This window comes from Chelon labrosus (assembly GCF_963514085.1).
Source record: "Chelon labrosus genome assembly, chromosome: 22".
NCBI lineage: Eukaryota > Metazoa > Chordata > Actinopteri > Mugiliformes > Mugilidae > Chelon > Chelon labrosus.
Window position 1 is genome coordinate 22713263 of NC_140355.1, and position 26514 is coordinate 22739776.

The 26514-nt window shown below is 39.1% G+C and overlaps 1 protein-coding gene across 3 annotated transcripts; it reads right to left on the minus strand.

Moving 5' to 3' along the window:
- Positions 1-420: 420 nt before the first annotated feature.
- scarb1 (scavenger receptor class B, member 1) lies at positions 421-26514 on the minus strand. Of its 3 annotated transcripts, XM_084572717.1 has the most exons (13): positions 24380-24746; positions 21738-21898; positions 19117-19258; positions 18833-19036; positions 18484-18579; positions 18275-18390; positions 17189-17355; positions 16159-16277; positions 8661-8734; positions 8443-8494; positions 7464-7610; positions 4740-4812; positions 421-1287 (listed from the first exon to the last, which is right to left on the minus strand). In XM_084572717.1, the coding sequence occupies exons 1-13, from the start codon at positions 24497-24499 to the stop codon at positions 1280-1282; spliced, it is 1479 nt and encodes a 492-aa protein (XP_084428843.1). In that variant the 5' UTR covers positions 24500-24746; the 3' UTR covers positions 421-1279. The 3 variants fall into 3 exon arrangements, with proteins under 3 accessions (XP_084428843.1, XP_084428842.1, XP_084428841.1); XM_084572716.1 differs by lacking the exons at positions 4740-4812; positions 24380-24746 and adding an exon at positions 26127-26514; XM_084572715.1 differs by lacking the exon at positions 4740-4812 and having other exon boundaries at positions 24380-24742.

A 26514-nucleotide genomic window follows, 5' to 3' on the forward strand; every position in this document is an offset into this window, starting at 1 on the left:
GTGAGTATCTCTGGCCTGGAGTGGTGTGTTTCCCGTGGAGCTCCATACTACATCTGTTGTCGTGGTCTCATCAGCCTGCCTAGTCTTCATGGCCTCCTGCAGTTATCCACTCCTACCTGAATGAACAATTCTCCAACCTGCCTATGATTCCTCTTACATTTCAAACTGTCATGTAACATCATCAGTTTGTATCATAAGATTCCACATGTACACTTTAGTCAGATATGTGTATCTCCTGTTAAAAGGGAGTTTTTCCTGCCACCGTTGCCTTCAGGCTGCTCTGGGGGTTTCAGGCCGGGTTTTTGTAAAGCGTCTTGAGACGATTTGTATTGTTATTGACGCTATATAAATAAAATTGAATTGAATTGAATTGAAATAACAGTCACCAGCCTTGTGTTTGTTTTCAATTTTAACATTTTTTATTTTTATTTATTTAAATCTTTTAAAAAGATGGAGAAATTGTTCATCAGTCATCACAGACAACTACATCCACGAGATCATCAATTAAACATTTATCACGTCCACGTTTCTCCCGATTCATTCGTCAGAATACAGAGATGGTGCGTGGCGTTCACATTCATTTCCAAAAATACATTTACACCTTGGCAGAGGAAGGTCGCGTGCAAAACGGACGCGACTGTCGGGAGTGTTGGATAGAAATTCTCTCCTCAGTGCACATGAAGAACAAGGAGCAGGAGGTCAGGAGGTCATGGGGGGGTGGGGGGTCACAAGGAAGGGTTCCTCCTCGGAGAAGGCACATTGTAAAGCTGGCAGTCATTAGACAGAAAGAGCTCACCTGTCAGGTTGTTCCCTTGTTGTTAATACAGAAACAATTCTCTAAAATCTATTTAAAGTACAAAATAAAGAAAAGAAAAGCCACCACAGTAACTCCCGCTCCTGATCGGACGCCCCGACAGAGAAAGGTCAGAAATGTTTAAAAACCGTCACCGTGGTTTTCAGTCTCCACTCCGTCGGCCGTAAACCCAGACACACTTAATACAGTGAGCTTCGGTCTTTGGCCGAGAGTTTCATAAACGTTACAGTAGAGTTAATTACGACTTTGCTCCGCTTGCTCTTGTTAAATGTAAATGAGGGAGGAGGAAGGGGGGGCGTCCCCTGACAGTAGTTTCAGTTCAAGGTACTGTGTTGCCGTCGGTCCACACCAGCGGCCGGGTGTGTTCATGTCAGTGTGTGTCAGTCAGTGTCGTCCTGTAGTAGAGGGTCTTGCTCTTCGGGTGAATGGCCTGTGATTCCGGGTGGTGGGATCACACCTTCACATTTATCTCTCTGTCGGGACCAGAAGGGAAAAAAACAGGACGTTATTTAGTGTTCATAAAAAAAAACCCTGAGATCTCTCTGGTCTCGTCAAACTGGAAAAACCTTCACAGAAACCACGACTTTTACTTATTTATAAGATCATACGACCTAGATGAAAACACCATCACAAAGTGTCATCAAACATGAAAACACTGACTTTTAGCAAATAAACGGAGGTAACTCTGCAGCACCAGTAAAAAGAGAAGTTATTTCTAATTTCTTATTGTGTATAAATCCAAGGAAAAGACCAAAAACAGGTGTTCAACAAATGTTTCCTCCTCTGCACCTTAAAGAAGTTGTGTATCTCAGCAGCTACAGGTTTTAATTGAGTTTTTGGATGTTTTTACATTTCTGCGCAAAAATTACTCAAAAAAGAACCCAGTTAAACAAATGAAACGGATATAATATACTTGCTGGTTTGTTTATACAGGAAACTGAGCCGTTATTACGTATCTGTGAGATGCAGAAGTACGTGAAACCTTTGTTTTCAGTGTCCGGTTTTCCGGTAACTGCCGATCCTTCCACAACATTTCTATTGGATTAAGGTCAAGACTTTGCCTTGGCCGTTCCTAAACATTCATCTTGTTCCTTTTTAACCATTCATATACAGAGGCACTGTATATGTACTGGGTTAGATCAAATAAAGGTAAATTAAGATTTCATTTCCCCCCAACAGAAATGTACGTTCAGAGTGAATACCCCTTTAAATGATGCCGTGGCAGCAAAAACCCTTTAGAAAACAATAACACAACGTCTTACCGTCACCTGTACCTGGACAGATGCTGATAAAGTGAAGCTCAGCTAAAGGAATTCAGTCGAGCTTCTTCCCTTTAAATGGATGTGCTGCTGCATATCTTAGATGCTACGTGGTTAGCGTGCTCTTACATGTTTGGTGTTTTACTGCCGGCTGCACAGCAACGTCCTCTAAAGTATAAACCTCTGATTTACATGTTCAGAGTTGGTGGTGAGAGCTCAAGCAGCACCAGCAGCATCACGAATTAAACCACCAAAATGAAAGCAGTAATAGAAGGATGACTGGGCGTCATTCAACATTCACTCAATAATAAACTCACCCAAAAAAGGAAACTCCATAAACAGAGAGAAGCTTTCATCCTGACATTACTCCGTTACAAACTGGTTGAACAACCTGAGCTGTGCATCAGAGCATGTGCACATCTGATTATTGAAATGAAAATGTTTTAAAACCTTATAATGAGAATTCTTATAATATGATCTACATCGTCTTAAAATTTAAAACCATTCATGACCTTTTCGTTAAATTAAAAAAAATATCACAAAATATGAGTTTCCAGATACCTTAAATTCCCTGAGAACTTTAGAGTAAGGTTATTTTTCTATGATTTGAACGACTTCATACGACTAATCCAACAAACAGCAACCCTGAATGTTTCACTGTTAAGCCTTTAAATGGGTTTGAGTTCATGCTGCACACACTGAACGTAAAACAAATGTCAGGAAACACCGTTCAGGTCTGGGACGGCTGTGAGTGAACACCAAGCGGTATGGCTCCGGGTCAGTTTATCAGAGACACGGCAGGACTTGTTAAACACTTGTTGAACTGGTTTTTAGCTTCACACTGCAGGTGTATTCAAAACATCACATGACCTCCAGAGAACAGACGGAGCCTGTAAACAGACTTCATCTGGAGGACGCTGCTAGACAGTTTTCTCATGTCTAGTTTTACTCGTAGGGCCGTGAATCGATTAAAATGTTTAATGCAGATTAATTGCTCGATTTATTATATATTTGCTATACAGTGATATTTTTTCTGGAACTAGGAAGCACATGGAAAAGCAAACAGAGTATCAGAAAACTCAATAAAACTCAACATCATGACACATACTGGTGCGGATCCTATATTAGCTAACATGGCATAATGGAGTTTGAGTGGCAACAGCAGTGACTCTAACAAATTAGCTTTGTTTTCCATTCACATATCATTAGCCTCATAGCATAACTGCATTATTTGGCCACTGTTACAATATCAATAAAAAATACCAATGTGCTTGCTGAAAATTTCTTGTTTTCCCAAAACGTTAAAATGTGATGTAGGCAATTGTGCTATGAGGCTAACGATATGTACCCTACGGTTGTCAATAGATTAAGATATTTAATCACGATTAATCTCGTGATTTCCATTAATGCAAATTAATCGCACATTTTTAAAAGATGTTTTAAATGTTCCTTGAAGGGATATTTTTCCAGTTTTTATTAGACATGTCAACAAATATGCTGCTTTATGCAACACAATATTGTTATTCAGGCGTCTCTGTTGCATCGACAGTAAATGCGAAGAACTTGTGAAGAGAATCATCTGACAGGACGTTAAAGTTCTGAACTTCTCGTTTAAATGACTTGTTTCTTTATCCATTTCTGCAAAAAAAATTTCTTCTGCTACTTCTTATTTTGGGACTTTTGGCAGTTTTGCCTCTAGAGGTCGTTTTAATTAGTGGCCACACTTTAGATTCTGCTTGCTTTCCATAGCATTTACTGCTGCTTTAAACACGTACTGATTTCACAAACCATGGTTGGACGGTTGTTATAATAACAGGTGTTATTATGTGTGTGTTGCAAGGATTAAAAAACGTGAAAAATAAAACTTTATGGTACATTTAGAACAGAGTAAAAAACTCTCACAGTAAATTCTGGTTAAATACTGTAATCTAGTGACAACTGAATAAAGCCAACTTGCCTCCAGTTTCACAAGTACGTGTCATTTATACTAAGTTTTGTACTTTATCTCAGTTTGGTTTTTCATTAGCTTCCTGTTTAGTTTTGACTGGATCCCCTCCCATGTACTTATTAAAAACACAAATTTGAGAAACAGAAGATTACGATGGTGTTGAATATCATCTGATCAAATCTAAATCCTATCTCAAACCAATTTATTGAATCAGCTTCGTTATACAAATGTTCTGCTTTTATTTCACTCAGATCAGGACCACGAGAACATGAGTTAAAGGTAGAATAAAGGGGTTTGTTGGCGCTGAAAGTGCATTTTCTCCTCAGATATGTGCACCAGATTTAAATACTAATTTGTTTTTTCGTTTCTTTTACTGTGACTCTCACTGAACTGAAAGATATCCACAACCTCACACGTGGAAATAAACCAGCGTGTGTGAATGAACACCGTTTTGCATGCGCCCTACAAATTCTTAATTACTCACAGACAACTACTGATGTATTAATGGAGGGAAAACTACAATTGACATGACCTAAATTATCCTTTAAACCGGTCACAACTAAATGAAATCAGAAGGTGGCCCAAAACAGAGGATGTTCAGTTACATTTTCATGACACATAAGGAGCAAAATGAGCCGTTAGAAGAGAATCTTGAACACAAAGTCTTAAAAACAAAAGAGCAATGAATACATGCGTATGCCTTCGTGTGTGCACCCACCTGAAACGCTCATGATACTTTTCTCCTGAGTTACGTGGCCCTGAAAGCCGTCTACCGGCTCTTTATCGGAGGCCTAAAAGACGAGCCCATCATCAACACAAAACACAGAGCAATGCACCGGCGTGATTGGAATGGTGGGTTTTTGTTTTAGATCGTGGATGTTCAGAGAGTTACGGTGGGTTTTCATGCAGGGAGTTGTGTCTGGAGGTAATAGATTCAGCCATGCAGTTAATTTAAGAGGACATGCAGTCGGTCAGTTCAGTCTTTTTACCATAATCTGACATGGATTGGAGTGAATTTTCACCTCATTACAGTCATAAATCCAGTAACACCTGTTAAGCTACTGCAATAGAAAACGATTTAAATATAAATAAATATCAAATATACTGAGTAGAATCCATCTGAGAGCTTCCTGGAAGGAGGAAGTCTGACAAAAATTAAAATCACAAGTAAACGTCGACTCTCAAAATTCTTCCTGCATTGATTCGTTGGATCAGCTCAAAAATCAAATGACGATCGAAATCCGTCAGAAATACTTTGGATTTGGACGTTTGACGGCGTGTTTTACCAACCCCGATGTTGGCGATCACCGTGGAGGTCAGAGCAGCGTTTCTATGAGACCTCTGCAAACACAAGACGTCACAAACCACATGGATATTTAACCGTCCTCATTTACACCCTGTTTTATGGACGGCTGCCTGCCACTGATACAGTATATTACATGGTATTATAACCGTGATGTGATGATTATGTCAACAGAACAATGGCTGAAAATGCACACGCTGGTGACTCATTAACCTCAACAGGTAGATATTATACAACGTCTAATGAGATGCCTTTCATAACAACACATGAGCTGAGACTGACGTGTTAGTGAGTCCACATTTATTTTATGACTTTACGATTGAATGAGTAGTTTTGCATTTTGTTGCAAAGAGACTACTGACTACAGTTAGCTTAGCTTAGCCTTTCATAAAAGACTGGAAACAACAAAACGCTAGCCTGGCACTGTCGCCACCAATGAGCAATTCTAAAGCTCACAACTAACACAAATTAACTAATTAGCTTGAGGTTAAAGCCAGGCCAGCTACATTACGGCTTTATGCTAAGCTAAGCTAAATGTCTGATTCCTGATTGAATATTAAAGTACCACTTATCCTCCTTACTTTTTCTTCACCTCTCCAAGTTGCCATTTTGGATGCTTGTATTGTTGTACTATTGTTGCAGAGGATTTTATTCATGTTTAAAAATGCAAAATTAATAAAAACTTTCAAAAAAAGGAACCACTTATCCTAGTTTAGCATTAAGCTTAGCAGCACTTAGCATAAATACTCAAAATGGGAGAAACGTTTGTGTTCCTGAAACTGTTGTGTTCCTGATTGTGTTCAAAGCTAACGTAAGCACCTATAAAACTGTGTTTAGAGATTGGTTAGCTGTTATAACTTCCGTCAAGTATTTTTGCTAAGCTAACAGGTTATAGAGATATGCCATGGCTAATGGTATCAGCACCATTTTATTGGAGGTGTTGGTATCAGCTGATAACCTAAACAGTAAACCTGACTGTGTTCAAGGAGAGCTAGGCTAGCGTTTTTTTTTGTTTGTGTTTATATATATCAGCTAAGCTAACAGGCAGTACAGCTCTAATCATAGCACTTCCATTTGGCTAGCTCTATTAATTTCCAGTCTTTAAGCAGAGCTAACATTTGAGAGTGGCATTGACCCTTTCTGAGAATTTGACGATAAGCCGGATAACATGGAAGCTAATTAGCTTAACGTAAAGACTTGGACTTTGAACAAAGCCATCTACTTCCAGCCTTTATGCTAAGCTAAGCTAATCTCCTGCTGGCTGCAGTTTAATATTTAATGTACAAACACAAATCTGCAACAAAACTGTTGAACTGTTCCTTTAAACCACGGCCAGCGTGATTTCTGAGATCTTACAAAAACAATATTTTGTAATCTGATTTTGCGTAAGGGGGCAGCGGGGTAAAATATCAATGACACAGCAAAAGACTTGTTACCTTGTCCTTGCTGATAAGAACTCGTGAGTAATGTGCCACAGCTAATTAAGCTGTAGCTGATAATATTTTACATCACCAGAGTGAAGATAAACAGGCAGCAGTTTTAAGATGAAATCTGTTAACAGAGGAGCAGAGGAGACGACTTTCTAAAACTACTACGCTATCATTTCATTATAAGAATTAGTCTGGAAGTTTTATATTTCTTCTTATTAATAAATCCCATAAAAAAAAGGCACCAGACGCTTCATCACCACATATGAATGAGTCCCTTACTGGAAATAGTCCCCAGCTGAGGTACAGTTTCCTCATGTCTCAGTTAAAGTGTCCAGCTGTTTCAGGAAATTAAATTAACTAATTCTATTATATTATAAAATTCAAACTTTTACGGGATTTATTCAGAAAAGCGTAAAATAACTCCTGACAGAAGACGGTTTTATGAGCAGAAACGTCTCTAAAACAAACGTTCGTTTTTAAAATCTGTGTTTGGGGAACCATTTTCCTATTTCCTTCCATTTATCGTCTTTTCCTGCAGGTAAACAAAGCAACACGGCCAGAGTCGTGTTATTGGATCAATCAGGTTTTTAGTTTGCATTCTCGTCTTTTCCGTCGGTTTGAGGGTGAACATGCGTAACGATGTGACGTGCCGCTGCATGCAGTTAAACAGAATGAGCCGACCGGCCCGCGAGCTGAGCGACGGCTTTACCTTCGCCTTGTAATACACCAGGGCGGCGATTAGTATGGTAGCCAGGCCGAGCGCTATGAAGATGTACTGCATGTACTCCATGACGGCGGGAAGAACGACCAGGCTCGTGTAGAAGGTAGAGAGGACCGGGCCGTCTATGTAACCGCTCTGAGGAAGGAAACAGATTTATATTTAATACTGAGCTGCTCATAAAAATGACTCAAAACATTAACCTGAAAGTAGATAAAGAGAACCCAATCAAACACTTGTTTATTCAGGAAAGTGGGCCTATATTACATATCAGAGAGGTGCTCCTCTAGGATTAAATCAGAGTCCATGTGTTCAGAAGTGTTTACACCAATGTAATGAGACTTTATCCATTTTTACTGTTTCTCTGTAGTCAGTTTTCATCTAATTGTTGTTAATAATTCATCTAATTTACATGAAATATATTTATAATAATATACATTATACAAAAAATAGGCTTTAAAAAAGTAAAAGCATATATACATAATTATATATCTTAAATAAATATCAATGATTATAATATAGTCTTTCCTCTAGTGTTAAATGGATTTTCTTTGATAAAGTAAATTAAAGACGGTAAATAAATAAAACTACTAGTATAGTATTTTAATCATGATTTTCTGAAATGAACTCTTAACCATAAAGACTATTTATACTTTTCCAACTTGTAATTATATTTTGCCGCTAATACTTCTAAAAGCTTCTGTGATATTAATATTTTTATTTCTGAAAAACATCTGCATACATCTAACTGTAAAGTCAGACCCTATAAAGATTTATATTTTAAAAAGTTAATGAGTTTAAGTTTTAGTCATTTTAACTTATTTCAAACACTCACTTTCCCGTAAACTGTGATTACCGTTTGAACAATCCAGATGAGAAGTAGTTTCCAGGAGTTATTTTATTTCATTTCAAAATGTGACACTGATTAAAACCATGTAATGTCTAAATGACCTCACGATCAAGAGCCTACCTCCTCGAACCAGATCATCGGCATCACCACCTCAGATATCTTGCCAGTTTCTCTGCGGGGACAAGAACATTCGACTTCAAACCCCGAAGGTCGCAGCAAGGGCAAAGAAAGGAAGGAAACATCTACACGTCCTTCGCGTTCAATCATCAATGGACGTGAAACACAATGAGTGACAAATGTTTGTGGCGTGATAAATGGTCAGGGGAGAGCGGCCTTACGTAATTCCTGACACTTTCTTCATGTAGAGGTTGAGCTGCAGGCGGATGGACACATTCAGAGGGACGCCGGTTAGCTGCGAGAAGACAAAACGAAACATGCGAACAGCTCAATAGGTAATAAAAAACGCTTCCAGGTCCAATTAGTGACAGCTACACATCAAATAGGTTGAACTGGAACGTTCAACTCCCAGGACAACAGTTAAACGAGTCGTCGCTCGCAAACGCAAACACAGTAAACAAAGGAAGGAAATCCCTTTAGGTTAACGTTTGTGAATATTGTCATCCTGGTCATGTCATATCTAAAACAGAGCTAAGACATCTGGACTCTGAGTTCTGTTTCTCTTGGGTTCTTCGTCAGGTCAGAAGTGTTTTAAAGAAAATTGTACAGTTATAACACTGATCCCACAGAGGTTAAAGTTGTTCCTTGCTCAAGGGAACTTGAGCCTTGGATGTAGAGGGGATTTGAACCAGTGACCTTAAAGGCCTACGTCTGATTCTTGAAACACTAGACCACAGCCGTCCCCCTACAAGTTAAACTAAAGTTCATGTGGCCAATCAAGCTTTAAGCTAAATGTTCATCAAATAAGGATAGCATGTTAGCATGCTAACAACAGCTAACTGGTCCTAAAACAACATGCATAAGTTACTACTAGTTAATACTTTATAATTTTGTTATAAACTTTTTTTCATATCTTTATAAATTCTTTTCATTACCACCATTAAGGTACCCCTTTGTTAGCTTGCTAACAGTTAGCCTTGTTATCTTCTAGACTTCAACGGATGCCTAGCAGCTGTGTTCTCATGATTTATGCTATGTTCACACTACAAGCACCGAAATCAGCTAAATGCTAATGTCTAGAAGCTGAATGTTCATCCTGTTAGCATGCTAACATTAGTTGGTTGACCGACAAAAGCTACAACTCGGTCTGCGTTGTCAGCAGCATTGTTACTTCCATTAGTTAAGCGCCTGCTAACACCGCCAATGGGAAATTTGGAACGGGCATGTAATACGACAATGGGTGACGCAAACGCATGCGACAAAAACAGCTGAAGCCATCTCAACTTTGATGTCACACATCTGGTTGGATGTTAGCTTGGGCTTTCATATCGCCGGCTTCCGTTAAAAATGAGTTGTAGTGTGGTTGCTCTCTCGCTGTTAGCATAAATGCAGAATTACTGCTGATGCTAGCACTTAAACGCCAAACATTTTGCATGATCTCATGAGTTCCATTTGAAGGCAGCAATAATCCAACAAACCCAAACTGTGATTAAGGGATGTCAAAAGTTTTGCAATGTATATTTTGACCAGACGGAAGATTTTTACCAAAGCAGTGGACAAACAGACGCTGCTAGTGCTGGATGTCTCTCACATGATTTCCAAAATTCAGTTCATCCAAAATGAGCTTAACGATGGTTGAATTCTTCCACAGAAAACTGGATAAAACTTTGATTTACATAAGCGGCTTCGTGATGTTGAAATACGTCAGCGTTCCTCAAACTGCTGACCTGCAGTTGGACGATATTGCTGTACCGTTTTAAGTGGAACTAATATGCCTAAATCGTTTCATTGGGCACACATAATTGAGATGTTATAGTCCTCCAATAAGCTTTCGTCCAAGCTTGAGTTTAAAGAGCCAGGGAGAACCAAAACAATTACAAAGATCCACGTTTCAAAAGAACAAATAGTCATCGGTTTAAGATGTTTAAGACACTAGTTGCTCCAAACGGCATCATAATAATAGCTACTGACACTTTGACAAAAGAAAAAAAGACACGTTGGACCAACTGAGGCAGTCTTCGATTTGATTCTGAGAGCTTTTCTGGCAGAACAAATTGTAACGCAGCCCAGTCCAGGCCTCAGCTCAGACCCAGTGGACTAAAGTCACCAATTACTGCGGGTGTGTTTCCTGCAGCTTGGCGGTGGGTTTCTCAAATCTGGATTCAAATAACACATCTGCTTTTTCTCAGATGGTCTCAACGGTTCAGCTTGGTGGCTCGAGCCAAAGTATTTTCTGACTCATTATCATTAAAAGAAGAACCAGGATTACTGGTGCTACGTCCTGCTCCATGAACCTTTTTGTGGAAAGGGCAGGGACACTTTCGTAACTGTCCTCTTGCCGTCCTTTCATGCCACGCTGTTTCCTCAAGCATCTGGCCCTTCACTAACACAACTCTGATGTTTGGTAACGTCTGCAAGTGAGAGGCTGAAATCAGCTATTTAAACTTGCAGGAAATGAAACTTGCCTCAGCCCCGACAACACAGATAATATATAGAGAGTTGTTAAAGGAGATATTTAAGTGCACAATAAGACGCCACATTACTGCTTTGTGAACACAAAGGTTTGCAGCAAATTAAGCAGACAATCAAGATGAACTCTCATGCATTTTAAAATTACTTGTATTTGGTGACTTTTATAAACCCTTCAGTGATTTCTTCTGCTGCTGGGGAGCAACAAATCTACTGGAAAAATAAGAGAAGAAGAGAAGAAAGGAGAAGGAAGAAAGAGGATGAAGAAGAAGGAAGAACAAGAAGAAGAAAGAAGAAGCAGGAAGAACAAGAAGAAGAAAGGAGGAGGAAAAAGACGAAGGAAAAAAGAGGAAGAAGAAAGAGGGAAATGAAGGAGGAAGAATAAGAAGAAAGAAGGAGGAAGAAGAAGACGAAGAAGGAAGACAAAGAAGAAGGAAGAACAAGAAGGAAGAACAAGAAGAAGAAAGGAAAAAGCAGGAAAAATAAATGGGAAAATGAAGGAGGAAGAAGAAGAAGGCAAATGAAGAAAGGAGGACAGAAAGAGGAAGGAGAAAGGAGGAGAAAGAAGAAGGAGGAGGAAGAAGAAGGAGGAAGAAGGAAGAAAGCTGAAGAAGAACAAAGAATCAAAAGACAAAGAAAAGGACAAGAAGGAGACTAAAGCGAAGGAGGAGAAAAAGATTTTCCTCCATCTTTGTCTCCAACCCTGAACTGATAGAGCAGAAGAAGAAGACGACGAAGACGTCTCCATGTTAGTTGTGGCAATTAAGCAGACAATCAAGATGCATTTTAAATGGACTTTTTGTTGTATTTAGTAACTTTTATAAAACTTCTTTGTTTCTTTCTGGTCAGATCTTAGCTCGTCTGACATCAAGATCAGTTGTCTAGCTAATTATGGCTAGCTATCCTTCTTAAAAAAATATTTGCAAATGGTTTTGTATTCTTTAATATTTAGCGAGTGAAGCAGCTTTTCGTGCAGATTTTAGACACTTTTTATAGACATGCATGTTTTTGCAAAGACAAAGGGTTAAAGCTGGAAGGTTTAGAGAAAACATGTGCAGAGTTTCTCCATAATCCCCTACAGCTGATCAATAAAACATATTGAAAGCTTGACATTATGGGGTAGGATTTCAGCATCAACATTACAAACATCTGGAATCCAGCTTTGAGTCTTTGTTTAAGACATCAAGACTCTCAAGGACGTCAGCGTTGAGAAAGAGGAGGCTTCTGTTCTCTGACACTGTGCAGGCTAACAGCAGGAATCTGTAAACACCACATGTTCTGTCATTCACTCTGGGAACATCTGACTGATCTGGTCTCTAGTGTCCCGGTCAGAGTCCAGGTGTGAACACTGATCTGGTCTCTAGTGTCCAGGTGTGAACACTGATCTGGTCTCTAGAGTCCAGGTTAGAGTCCAGGTGTGAACACTGATCTGGTCTCTAGTGTCCAGGTTAGAGTCCAGGTGTGAACACTGATCTGGTCTCTAGTGTCCAGGTGTGAACACTGATCTGATCTGGTCTCTAGTGTCCAGGTGTGAACACTGATCTGGTCTCTCATGGTGTGAAGGTGTCTTAACTGGACCTCCATGTGTTAGGGTTAGCTAGCCAGAGCTAACAGATGTAGTGACATGTTGTAAATCAGTTTTTGCAAATACGTGTATGAGTCCTAGATGGAAACGTAACCTCTGAACAATAATTACACTAGTTTATAACAAGATGGGTGATTGCTAAACTCTAAAAGTGACCCTGCTTTGACTAGGTTTGTACCTTCTTGTTGCATGTGCATCCTTTAAAGAGAGATTGAGACATTTTTGTGGCTTTTCCTGTCATAAATTGAACCACCAGTGACTGTGTGCTCAAAAACAAAATAATAACTGTAATTATCCCATCGCCAAAAAAAAATAAAAAACAAAGACATCATTGCTATCCCTCTCCTGCCTTGGAGAAATTTCTCTGATTCGAGCCAGCTGTAAAGAAAAACAAAAAAAAAAAAAATGATTGTGTTTTTTATAAAAATGCCCTCGTTCCAAACACAACGTTGGCACGTTTTTAAATTTTGACACTTAACTCTTCGTCCCAGTGCTGGTACCTTGGCTCGTCTCTCTAGAAAGGGATTTAAAGTTTGATGTGTCCATAAAACTGATTTCAGAGCTCAGTCGTTCACATGTGGATTTGATAAAAAGTTAATATGCTGTAGTCAGGAGAGGGAAGGAGGACAGAGGACAGAAACGGTAGGAATGCAGCTGGTGGACGTCCCAAACAGCAGCAATAAGCAACGAGCTGGAGAGGTTCTGATATATCCTGCTGATAAGAGTGACCCATCTAGTTTTTTTATTGAGTGACATAACTTTTACGAGATGATAAACTTCACCCTCTGTGATGAACAGTCATTGATTCCATGTTATAAATGGTTTTAGATTAATAAAACTGGATCCGTGTTGTAACCAGCAACACGAGGCAGCGTTCACAGCCAGAGACCTGAGTCTGAGGATGCTGGAAGGAAACTAAAGTAAACTAAACCATACAACTTCATCATTATTATTGTTATTAGTAGTATTATTACTAACCCTAGTAGTAGTAGTACTGAATGTGTCTTTCTCCTGATTGAAATCATGTGAAAATCAGATTAGCACCTAAAAAACATGAAGAGATATACGTGTTTACATCAATCACTGAAGACGTTTATTGGTGAAGAGATTCTGTTGCTGAGGAGCAACAATCTACTGGAAAAATAAAAGAAGAAGAAGGAGAAGGAGAAGGAAGAAGATCAAGAAAGAAGAAGAAGAAGGAGAAGGAGAAAGAAGGAAGAAGAAGAAAAATAAAAGAAGAGAGCTGAAGAACAAATAACGGAGAAGTAGAAGAAGAAGAGGAAGAAGACGAAAGAAGATGAAGAAAGAAAAAGGAAGGAAGGAAGGAAGAAGGAAGAAAGTGGTAGAAAGAAGAAAGCTGAAGAAGAAGAAATAAAGAAGAACAAGAAGAAGAAGTACAAAGAAGGAAAAGAACAGGACAATAAGGAGATTGAAGAGAAAGAGGAGAAAAAGATTTTCCTCCATCTTTGTTTCCAAACCTGAGCTGATAGAGCAGAAGAAGAAGACGTCGTCTCCATGTTAGTTGTTGGAGTGATGGAATCAATTCACTAAATCAGAATCGATGTAGCACGACCATCATTTAATAGTTCTACCTCATCATCATCATCATTTAAAATAAAATCTCTCTTGGATTTATTCACTTTTTGTTTTATCTTTCTTTGGTTCATTTGATAGATGCAGTTGGAGAAGACGCAGGCTGAGAAACGAGTTTAAAATGCAGCAGAAGTCCAAACAGTTGTTGGATTTATCTGCGACTTTAATTAATTTTCCTCATTTGTCTTCAACGTGTCTCAGCTGTGGCTCAGAGACGTCCAAGTTCTTCCTCCGTCCTGAGACATCACTTCATGAAACCAACGGACTTCCCTTAATTATTAACTTCCTATCAGTGCACACCTGCAGGACTCGTGTGGAACATGATATGAGTTTAAATCTGCACCGGTTTGGTTTTTTTTATTGGAGCCATAGAAAGTCTCTAACAACCCTTTAACTCACAAACAACCGCAATTATGGCGAAATAGCCCAATTTCCAATTACCTTATCACAGAGCAGATTATGGCCGATGGCACTCCAGGTGAGGTTTGTTTTAAAGGAACTTGGAATGAGATGAACGGCAGCGGAGGCGTTTTATCAAACTTATCAGTGCTTGGCATTTAGAGTTTACTAAAGCAATATAGTAATTATAAATATACACAGGTCACTGTGTTATTCTAAAGCAGTAAATCCTGATATGATTTTACCACGGAGAAAAACAAACTCCAAACTTCATCCAACCACTTCACCTACTTTATTATCTCTCTGCCTTTGAGGAGAACGTGAATCTGAGCGAGGAGCTAAACAATATACTCAGTTTTTATCAGCTGTAATCAGTTACCCAACCTCTGCTGAGGATTTTCTGGTGGAAACTCATGAAAAAGAGACGACAATGTGCTTGGTTTTTCTGTGAACCATAAAATCTGACCCTGAAACAAATCGGTGATGATAGCGCATCAGCCGACCTCTACACAAGGGTCCTTCCAACTGTGATGTCCTCACAAAATATATACACCGATCACATCAGATCAGTTCTGACTCATCAGAGAATGGACATGGGCCTTGTTGTGTTTTTAAAAAAAGGCAACTGGACTTCACCACTCATCCCAGTAGCTTCTTCAGTTCTAGGGGACTGGTGGGAAGTCTGAGGTTTAAATAGGAAACTCTGTGAATGATCCATCAGAAACTGGTGCAGCTCATTTCCATTAATGCTGTTTGTCCCTGTCCTCTTTCCTTATGGATGGTGCTGTAATGATTTTGGTCAGTCTGTCAATTTCTGGTTCTTTACACAAACAAGCTGGTTTCTGATGTGTCACCCACAGAGTTTCCTATTTAAACCTCAAACCTCCCACCAGTCCCTTAGAACTGAAGAAGCTACTCTGATAAGTGGTGAAGTGTCAAAAACTCTACAAGTCCAGTTGTCTGTGAAGGTTCTCAGTCATCCAGGTCCAATAAAGGTTCAAAAAAAGGCAACTGGACTTGTAGAGTTTTTGAGAAGATGTATCACCACTCATCCCAATAGCTTCTTCAGTTCTAGGAAGTTCATCTCTCAGATTCAACAAGCTAGATGAGATTTGTCAGTGTTATTATTCTCTCGTCTTACAGTTTTAATTAATTGGTAACAGAACATTTGCTAGCAAAGAATATCTAATCATTTCTTAAATAATTTCTTGAAAGTTTGATCTGGAGTCTCTCTGTTGAGGAACTGATTCTGCTCCTGCAAAGGTCTACCAGGCCAATCACATCGTTTGGGGGTGTTGCTTAATGTGGTGATGGACAGAGGAGTAACCCTACCAGCTAGCTTACAGCTAACACACAGGTAGATGAGCTGTCTGGAGTGAATGACCAGCTGTCAGAAAATGCAAAATCTGCAGAAAACTTTTTATTGAGCAACTACTTCGTCAGAAATGCAGTAGAGGTGATAAAAAAAAAAAAAGGAAGCCAACAAATATTTCACCAGATTCATATTCTGATAAGAACTGAGTGTGGTTATGCTAGGCTAATTTAAGGCAACAATTGGCGGGAAAGAAAGAAACAAAAAGATGTAGCTTTAGTCAAGGCTAGATGGGTATAGGGCTCTGATTGATCTTTACTTTAACCACTTCAGTACAGCCTGTGTTGTGTTGCGTACTCACCGGGTGGATGTCTATGAAGAGGCCATGCTCCTGCTCACTGGGATGAAGACCCAGCACGTAGTCCAGCAGCACAGGATCGGCATTAAAGAAGTGAGGATGTGAGATGAAGACTGGAGAGTCTGGAACAAAAGGACAAAGAATAAAGAACGGCAACTCTATCTACCAAGCTGAAACCTCCAGGAACATGGAGTCAATGTGAACATACAAAACCAGTTCTGGTACCTAGAGCTAATTACTCTATTCACAGCAACCTGGACAGAGATTTTTGAATTGGGTGTGTTTGCTTTTAATAGTAGTTTGATTTATTTCTGCCATAGCCAGTCAGTATATTTAAAGCCATCACTGTGCTGGACTGCTGAGTAAAAACTCTACTAAAATAATATGAGTCTGGTCACACGCCCAGCTGGATTTAATGATGGTACATGTTGTAAACTAATTTAACTCTACGGCCCTCAGGTGACGTGTACACCAGCTACTCAACAGATAAAGCTCGGCCCCCGAACGATCTGATCTGTCGGACAAGATTCAGACAAAACTTTCCACAACAAAAACATTTGTAGCCCGAGACATTTGTTGTTTGACTTCCAGGCTAAGTAGCAGGTGCTGCCATGATGCCGTCTGCCACAGACCCTGTATTGAGCTTTAAAAGTGCTCTTCAGGAAACGTATGAATGCCGTCACAGAGGGTTCATTCATCTTTATATATATATATATATATACACACATATATATATATATATATATATATAATCAGTGCTCCCTACATGTTGGTCATTATTTCTCAGAGGTGTCTAACCAATAAATCGTGAAGGAGTTCAGGTATTTGCTTCCAAGGTTCGGCCAATATAGTTGACTTATCTGAGATCACTTACACCGTATTTTATTGTCTAACGGTTCCCAGCAGGTTTGTAATTTTCTGTTATCTACTATGAACCATCCAGTTTGAGGCGATTTGTCCTTATTTCACGTCACAATTCTACCATCCATTTCCAAACCGATAAATAAAACATATAGTGCAGATTTATACTCACTGTGACGGCAGCTACTGACGTTCAGCAGCCCCGACTGTCTGCAGGGGCAGAAGCCTTCATTGGGGGCGTAGTCTGTCCCATTGGCAAACAGGCTCTTGGGTGCAACGAATCGGTACAGAGGGATGCCGCTCATCGAACCAGAGCGCTGGTAGACAAGCTCCATAGATCTGAAAAAAGGACAGGAATCAGTAAATACGCAAAGGAATTCACGACTGGGAGGTGGAGATCGCTTAAAAAGACAAAATAAATAAGGAATAGCTCCACGTCTCTGGTCTCTGTGGACAGGTAAGGCTTCAGAGAATGGATTCCCACTCTCCATTTGGACAACCATTGCATAGCTACACTGGATAACCAACGTAGCCTAGCCATCATCACATTCTACCATTGTGCACATTATAGAATCCATAAAAATGCTGATGTTTCCTCCATATTGTTCACACATGTAACTCACCAGGGAAACCAGTCACCAAGGCATGCTACATATTATTGCAAAGGTCATGTTCCATACAATATGGCTGCATTGTATTTGTTATCTGTTGCTCCAGCATAGGGCAACTAGTTGGATGTATGAAATTGAGGATTCTGTCAGGCAAGTTACCATGTGGTACATAGCTGATGGAGAACTGCGTGGATGGACTCAAAAGGACCAAAAAATGTAATAAAAACAATATCAACTGTACGTGTTGTCAGCTGTTCGGGGATTTGATGAAATATTGAGACATAAGAAGAAATATTGAGACATGATGGTTGTGTGTTTTCTCCGTTGGCTGAGGCTAGCTGGTTAGCTCCAGCTATGTGATACTTGGTATCAATGGAAAGAGTAGCTTCTCTAGTTTCTAATGAAACCTGGCATGTTAGAGTGGAGCAGAGAGGATTGTGGGTAATGTTGCTTTCCATTTTGACTTTCATATTTACAGGGCTTCTTATTTTTGGACTAAAATATACAAATTGGTGTCAGATAGAGACTTTTTGAATAAAATACACATGGACAGTTGTTTTTACAGGTTTGAGCCTGATGTTTTAGAGACATCAGAATAAGAAACAACACCTCAAACTCTGTTGCATGACCTGTGAATATGTTTTTACCTGCAGGCGTCAGGGCTATAGAAAGGTAGGGTGCTCTCTTTTGTCAGGAAGGGTGGCCACATCTGCCCAGCTGTTCCATTGATCATATTACACTGAGGAGTCCTCCAGTAGGGCAGCTGTTAACAGAAAGAGAAAGAGAGAGAGAGAACAGTAAGACGAGTAAATATAAGAACACATGAACATGGAGAAACTCCAGGTCAGCGCTTCACCTCCGTCAGGCCGTTCCAGGAGTCGACTTTGTGGACTTTACTGATGTCGTCTTGTCCCGTGAAGATGGTGAAGAGTCCAGTGTTGGAGTTGTTGAACTAAATAAACACAGAGGTGAGAATTAGCAAGTTGTAGCTGATGAATTTCTTTTAATAATAACAACAAGTTCATTTGTCTGCTCCAGGAAGTGAAGGTTCCTTTCACAGCTTGGTTCACCATTAAACTCTAGTGCTCGAAAACATCTGGTTCTTTAAAAATAAAAAAAGTGAAAGGCATGGCAAGAAGCATCCAACCAGTTCACCAACATGAGAATGTAATGGAAGGTAAAGGTTACGGCGTCCCAACACTCACTTCAGCAAAGAGGCCAAACTTGCCCGTCGAGGGCAGCATGCCGGGCAGGTATGTATTGAGGAAATCGACCAGCTGGCTGTCATAACCCCACATCAGCTCCTCTACGGTCTTGGTCAGGAAGGGCCCCTCCTTGAACGTCTTGAAGGAGGCGCTGATCAGTAAACGCACCGCGAACGGCAGCTTTTCCAACATCACTGACGCACCCTGGGTGGAAAACAAACAAAACAAACACTCAACAAAAGAATGAGCACAAAGAAGAAGAAGAAGATAAAATGATGCCTCACCAGCACCAGCATGTTGGGAATCGTGACCACGTCGGACTCGTTCCCCACAGACATGGTCGGCTCGAAGAAGTACCGCCTGTACTCTCTGTAGGACACCGTGTCGTTGGGATGAAATGTGATGTTGTCTTTCTGAATTCGTTTTCTACAAATAAAAAGCAAGAAAATATATATTAAAAAATAAATAAAAACATGCCCTCATTCTCCTGTGGTTCAATTTGTCCTCAGAATCCTGTGAATGTGATAAAGAGGATGAAGGTAGATAAGGAAACTGAGCCAATTACAGATTGTGATTTGAGATGAAAGTTGTGCCGTTTTTATTTCGATGCTGCTTTTAAACCTCTTTTGTGAAAAGGAAAGTGGTTTTTGGAGAAAAGCTTTTATATATATTGCAAATAAAAGGAATTGAAATTGACTATCACAGAATCCAAAAACTGTCTTGTTAAAGGTTTTAATGCTGATTCAGTCGACCTCAAGAGGAAGATATTTAAACCAAGAAAAGAGCACATCTAACAAAAAAAATTAAAAAATGTCCACGCAAACATTTTGTATGAAAACAATATCTCACTAGATATTGGTCTTTTTTTATGCTTCTCTAGATCTCTACCTACCGCTGGATCAGAACCATCAACAGCTGCTTGTTGACTTGGAGACATGATCCAGATGTTGGAACAAGATGGAAAGACTCTCACATGTTAAGATCTGATTTATTTATGATCGTAGTTATTTTAGAGAAGGAAGGAAGGAAGGAAAGTAGGGGAGATGGAAGGAAAGAGAAGGGAGGAAGAAAGACAAGAGGAAAAGAAAGAATGAAAGAAAGAAGGAAGGAAGGAATGACGAACGGGCGGAAGGAAAGAAAGAAAGAAAGATCCAGGACTCATTATGTGTTCACACTACCAAAGGAAGGGGGCTCACACCTGGACTCTAACCTGGACTCTAGAGACCAGTTCAGTGTTCACACCTGGACCTGTTTAACCCGGACACTAGAGACAAGATCAGTGTTTACACCTGGACTCTAACCTGGACACTAGAGACCAGATCAGTGTTTACACCTGGACTTGTTTAACCTGGACACTAGAGACCAGATCAGTGTTCACACCTGGACCTCTTTAACCTGGACTCTAGAGACCAGATCAGTGTTCACACCTGGACCTGTTTAACCTGGACACTAGAGACCAGATCAGTGTTCACACCTGGACCTGTTTAACCTGGACTCTAGAGACCAGATCAGTGTTCACACCTGGACCTGTTTAACCTGGACTCTAGAGACCAGATCAGTGTTCACACCTGGACCTGTTTAACCTGGACTCTAGAGACCAGATCAGTGTTCACACCTGGACCTGTTTATCCTGGACTCTAGAGACCAGATCACTATAAATGTTTCACTTGAATGTCAGTTTAGTCAAAAATGGGAGCAGAGAGGAGAAGAAGAAACTTGTTTTGTCATCTTTTGAACTCGTTGCCAACTCTTAACAGCAACTTCTGGCTATTTGGAGATGAAGAAAACTTTCACTGAAATATGTGGCAACTGCTTTGACTTTAAAAACTTGCAGAATGTTGCTTCTTTACTGGTCCTCTGCGGCTGTCTTGCTTTGTCCAACAGCGTAATGGATTCGATTTGTTTTCTCATGTGTTTTCATGATTTGAATATTTCAACACCACCTCCTACACTTCCCATCATGCATCTCAGTAACGTGTTGCCTGGTGAAAAACTAGCTCCCAGGAGCCGAAGCTGGGACGAGCAGCGGTTTCAAACTGTGCTACTATAACTGGCCCCGCGTACGATGAATGAAGAAAGCTGTAAAACAATCTGAGTGTCACAAACGCCAAGAAAAGAGACTCCTCTTTTTATCCTCTGATTCATTCAACATAAACCAGCGGGAAGTCAGTCGGCTCAGCCAGCGGGAGCTTCTGTCTAGGAAGCAGCTTTCGTTTAGACGGATAAATAAGACATCAAGTTCTTCCCCAGTGCTTCGTTTTCATTTTCACAAGCGTGAATGTGAGGCGTGCATCCGCTAAAACGAAACACATGCACAAACACTACGGGACGGGAAGGGCCTCCTTTTGAGGTTTACGCACAATAACTTTTACAAATCTGAAACATATAATCAGTGCCAGACCCTTGGGGCTCGTCCACCCAGGCGTCGTTTGCCTTTTTTTTAATTCCCTTTGAATGTTGGAGATGAACAAACTGTGAAGCAGTGAGGGTGAAATAAAGACTCAGTTAATAAATAATCAGCCATGACTTTCATTTGCATCACTCTTTTTAAAAATCCAGAGCAACCGTGCCACCTCACCAGCACTGAACTTCCCCCACGGTAACATACGTTATGCAACAGAGTTTGGGCTGCATCCCACTATGCTTGTGGAGGAAGTTTCCTGGCACGCATGTTAAATGACTTACATACTGTACGCAGGGCACACAGTGTTCCAGAAAAACAGCTAAGCAGACATAAAATCCACAGCTTTTACTCTGCAAACTCAGCAGCTGGTGCTCAGCCGGGACAAACTTTTCAAATGGATTCAATAAAAGCTGCAGACGTAGTTATGATGTGTTTCAGACTTTAAAGTGATGCACGCATCTCGCAAAAACATTTAGAAGTAAATGAAACGGGTGTGCGTACCTGTAAACATAAGGCCCTCTCTGCTCCACCATGGGCTTCTCTCCGTTCAGTATCTCCTGGGGGTTGAGGACGTTGAAGAAGTAGACGGACATGAAGAACGGCACCGGGACGTCCTTCCACATGGTGTAGGAGAGCTCGTTCTTCGGACTGATCACTATGTTCTGACGGGAAAAAAAAAAGTCGTCGCTTTTATTTTGAAAGGTAGTTTATTGGGAAAGTGATTTTATTTTATCTAGGAATGTTTTTAGAATAAAATGCGTCATGAAGTCAGTTTTTGATGTCGTCTATTTGCAGGTTTGGTTCGACCTACAGTTAAAAATCCAAAATATATTTATTTTTATTATCAAAGTTCAGATTAATTTCTTTTTGTTTCCTCTTCTGGTGCAGCACTTTTTATTTTTATTCTTTTTATTCTTTACAAGTAATTTTATAATAATATATTTTTTAAATAATAATAATAATAATATTTAACAGCAATAATGATACTTTCAAAACAAAAATAATATTTTTTATAATGCTGTGAAAATGTTCCTGCTTTTCCTTTTGTAATATTTTGATAATTGTAATTTATTTTATTATATTCAATTATTTAGGATGTTTGGACTAAATAAATATTTATTAATTTCTCACTATTATTCACATTAAGAAACCAATTAGCACATATATACAGAATTAAAAAATAATTAGCTGCATGTTCCAAGTTAAACAAATTTCCTCCAACATTTTCCAGATTAGTGTCAGTCAGTGGTGTCCATTTATTTAAGTATAAATCTGAGGTCTTTTTTCTTTTCAAGCCACATTTAAGAAGGAAACATTCCACTGTTGTGTAATCCTGTTGTTCTCATGCTAACATGCTGCAGCAGCAACTTAAGGTCAATTTTTTTTCTGCAAACTTGCAGAACATTTCACAACAGAGGACTCGTCTTAAGCTTCAGTTAGAGAATTATCACAAATCCACCCGAGTGTGTGACTGGGAAAATAATCAATAGATAGTAGTAGTAGTAGTAGTAAAAAAGAAAAAAACAACACATCTGTCGCAACAAGAGATTAGTTAAAAATAACCTCGGTGAAGAAACTGAAGCTGCAGCAGATGACGGCAGATTTGACTGATAATAACCTAAACTCATGTTCCTCTTTGTCTCCAGGCTGAACTTTAGCCTGCAGTTATTTATTTATTTATTTATTTATTTATTTATTTATTTATTTATTTCACATTGTACATTTGTTTCCAGAGAGATTTAATGTTTAGCTTTATTTCAAATATAAAACAACTCTAATTCGGGACATATTTATCTCATCACTGAATGTAGTAAAAAAATAACAAAGTATGCTGATTTAAGCTGAATACTGTTTTAAAAATGCCCTAAATAAAGAGGATATATAGTTTTTATGAAGTCACATATATGAAAGATTCCCATTTTAAGTGACTTCCCCACCGTACATAAAACATACCTCCACCATTTATTTACAGAGTTTTAAGGTTTTTCAATGGCAGGACTTTTTCTCAAATATCTGAACCCCTCCATATCTTTTCTGAACAAGGACTTATCCATAATGTGAACTATTCTTATTCTATTTTTTAATTCTATTATTTGTATTTTGCACTGTTGTTCCATGTCGCTGTACCTTCACTTCCCCACAGGGATAAATAAATAAAGTCTTTCAGTATTTTCTGTTTTTCTGCCTTTTCTGACGTTAAATTCTGCAAAATTCTTTTATTTTCAGCTCTTATTATTGAACATATTTTTCACTTTTTTCACCAGTACTAGACTATTTTCCTGCACTTTACTTCCATATTTTAACTATTCCATCTACTGATTTGCTTTAAGTTGTTTAACAATGGTCCCAAATAATGTGGAAATACAGTTTTTAGTCAAATAACATGAAATAGTTATATATTAAGTGACTTACTGAGTGAAAACACTGCAGAATATATTTAAAATATACTTGTTTTTCTACATTTTTACCAGTAACAGAGTATTTTCCTGTTTTTCACCTCCAAATTTTACCCCTCCAAACAATTTAAGGACAAATAATTCTCCTCTGACAGTTTGTTTTCTTGGTAAAGTCTGTCTGTAGTAAGAATATTGTTTAATAATGGTACAGAATAAAGTGGAAATATAGTTTTAAATCAGATATTATGAAAGTTTCTGTCTGAGAGTGACTTTTTGTCTTTTCTAAATGAGAACGCTGCAGAATATATTTAAAATATATTTGTTTTTCTATATTTTTGAGTATTTTCCTCCATATTTTAACCATTCACATCATTTAAGAACAAATAATTATTGACTTGATGTAAGTATGCATATGATTTAATAACGGTTCAGAATAAGTAGAAATATAGTTTCTAGTCAAATATAACAGAGTTTTTAACTTTTTGTCTTTTCTGAATGAACCCCTTCAGAATCATTTAAACGGATCCCTCCACATTGATGATTTTCTCCCTGTTCACCAGAACCACAGTGATCTCCTGCAGGTTTTAACTTCTCCACGTCATTTAAGAACAAATCATCATCTATTAACACTTAATGTCCGTGCACGCGCCGGGTATCAGTAATTGTTTTGCTCACGTGTCCAGGTGAAGTCCCAGGTGAAGTCCCTCGATACCGGCTCAGAGCTTTAACCCGTTATCTGGTCCTTACCTTCTCTACCTGGTCGTCGATGATGACCGGACCCACGAAGACCACGACGGTCCCCAGAACGACGGCGAGTACACCTGCCACTATGAAGCCCACGGCCACTTTGGCTTTATTAACGGCCATGCTGACAGCTGCCTGTCCGTCTGTCCGTCTGTCTGTCTGTGTTTACCTTTTGTTTATTAGCAGCGAGGCTAACTGGTGCTAGCTAACCGTGGGAGCGTCCAGCAGAGTCTCAGGAAGAGTCTCCTCGTTTCATTTTAAAGCTACAGCCTGACTCCAGCCCTCACCGGCTCATTGATCTCTCTCTTATCGATGTTGTTGACCTGCCTGCATTGTCGACTTAGTTTTATCTACATGGCCACGCCCCCTACCTCCGCCGGGGATTCTGGGTATTATAGTTCTCCGTCGGTCCAGACTCACATGTCCTGATTTATACATTTCATCAGGAATAGAGACGTTTTATCACATTTAATGAAGTAAAAATAAAAATGTAACGATTAAAAGTTCAAATTCTGCAAAATTAAAGAACTATTAACCAAATATAAAAATATTAACACAGTTTGAAGAAACTCATTTACAAAACAGTTTTAAAACTTTTAATCTCCTTTGAAAATATTTTTTAATCATTAAATGTTATAATTTAGCACAAACATCCTGTCCAATAACATTATCATTTTTTAAATTATGCATATTTACTTTTAAATATATTTCTTTGTTACATACAGTATGTGGCAAACTGGATCTGGTATTTAATTTTCTAATTTTTGTTTTTAATTATTGTTTTTATAATTTACTTTTGTCTCCTGCTGCAAAGCTACACATTTCTGCACATGTTATCTTCATCTTCAACTTAAATTTGATTTTTTTTTAAATGACAAAACATTAGGTATGAAAAATAATAAATAATAATAATAAAATAATAGGATTATGCTGTAACAGTACTACCAGACAAATCAACAGCTCTCATTTAACGCTGAATACCAGAACCTTCATGAGCAAGATTTACTGCAGGACTATTGGACCTAATGAACTGGCAAGTGAGTGTCTATTCCCAAATGCCACTGATCAGAAATGTGTCCGTTATTACTTTTGTTATTTTGCATCAGGAAAAAGTTCAGAAAAAAACTCTTTAATGGGGAAAATTGAAAGAAATGTTTGGAAGAGCAACTGAAGAGTGATCATTGATGGAGGACGGAGCAGCATGCAGAGATTTATGAGAGCACAGATTAATGATAAAAATCTGAATTAGGTTTAATACAATTAAATAATTAAATTAAATTAAATTAAATTAAATACACCTTCATTTGCATTCAGTATCCTAAATGCATTAAAGTCAGACTTTCTGTCAGTGGTAGAAACTACATTTACTGAACAGTCTTGAGTCATTTTGCATTTTTTTCTACTTTACACATTTTATTGCACATTTACATTATTTCTGCAAACAGTTATTACTAAACGATGATGTATTAGTTTAGATAGAAGCATTTAAGGAAGCTAAAACCTTTTTTCTTTTGCTCTTTCTTGTCTAGAGCAACATAAATGCCGTGTTCAGTACGTGTGAAGCAGCTTTTCTGCTAAAAATAATAACTTAAATACAGAAAGCATGGATTAAATGAGCAGCGTATGACGTGCTCCATCACTGAGGCCTCAGTCCTGTTTGTGTATTTGCAGAGAATCACAATCTGTGGATCCATGAATACAAACTCATTTCCATGTGGACAGACTTGTTGAGCATCTGGACGTAACTTACCTTTTTTATTTGGCCCCTCATCACCGCCGGCCCCATGAACAAAGAAACTCCTCCAAAGATCAGCGTCAGGGTCCCTGCCACCATGAATCCAACAGCTACCTTGGATTTAGTGACGGCCATGGCTGCAAAGAAGAGGGGAAAGTGCCAACAGGCTGAGATGTGACTGAGTGCTTCAGAGGCTGGTGATGAGTTCAGGGGGAAGAAGCAGCAGCCGAGCACTCAGCCTCTGTTTATATTCCTTCACCAGGCTCCGCCCCCCTCCTCACACCACATTTATCTCCATCCCGTCCTGGTTGATGCTCTCCACGCTGCAGTCAGATGATCAGTCACTTCTTTAGTTTGCTGTAAAACTCTGATCTGTAAACTGTGTCTGCAGCATCGTTCAGGA

Excerpts from the sequence above, each read along its gene's own strand:
- scarb1 (XM_084572716.1), bottom strand. The coding sequence starts at position 26,246 with ATGGCCGTCACTAAATCCAAGGTAGCTGTTGGATTCATGGTGGCAGGG. Across the intron at positions 18,580-18,832 it reads AGTTTGGCCTCTTTGCTGAA|TTCAACAACTCCAACACTGG; the intron begins GTGAGTGTTGGG and ends GTGTTTATTTAG. Across the intron at positions 7,611-8,442 it reads CGATGATCTGGTTCGAGGAG|AGCGGTTACATAGACGGCCC; the intron begins GTAGGCTCTTGA and ends TTCCTTCCTCAG.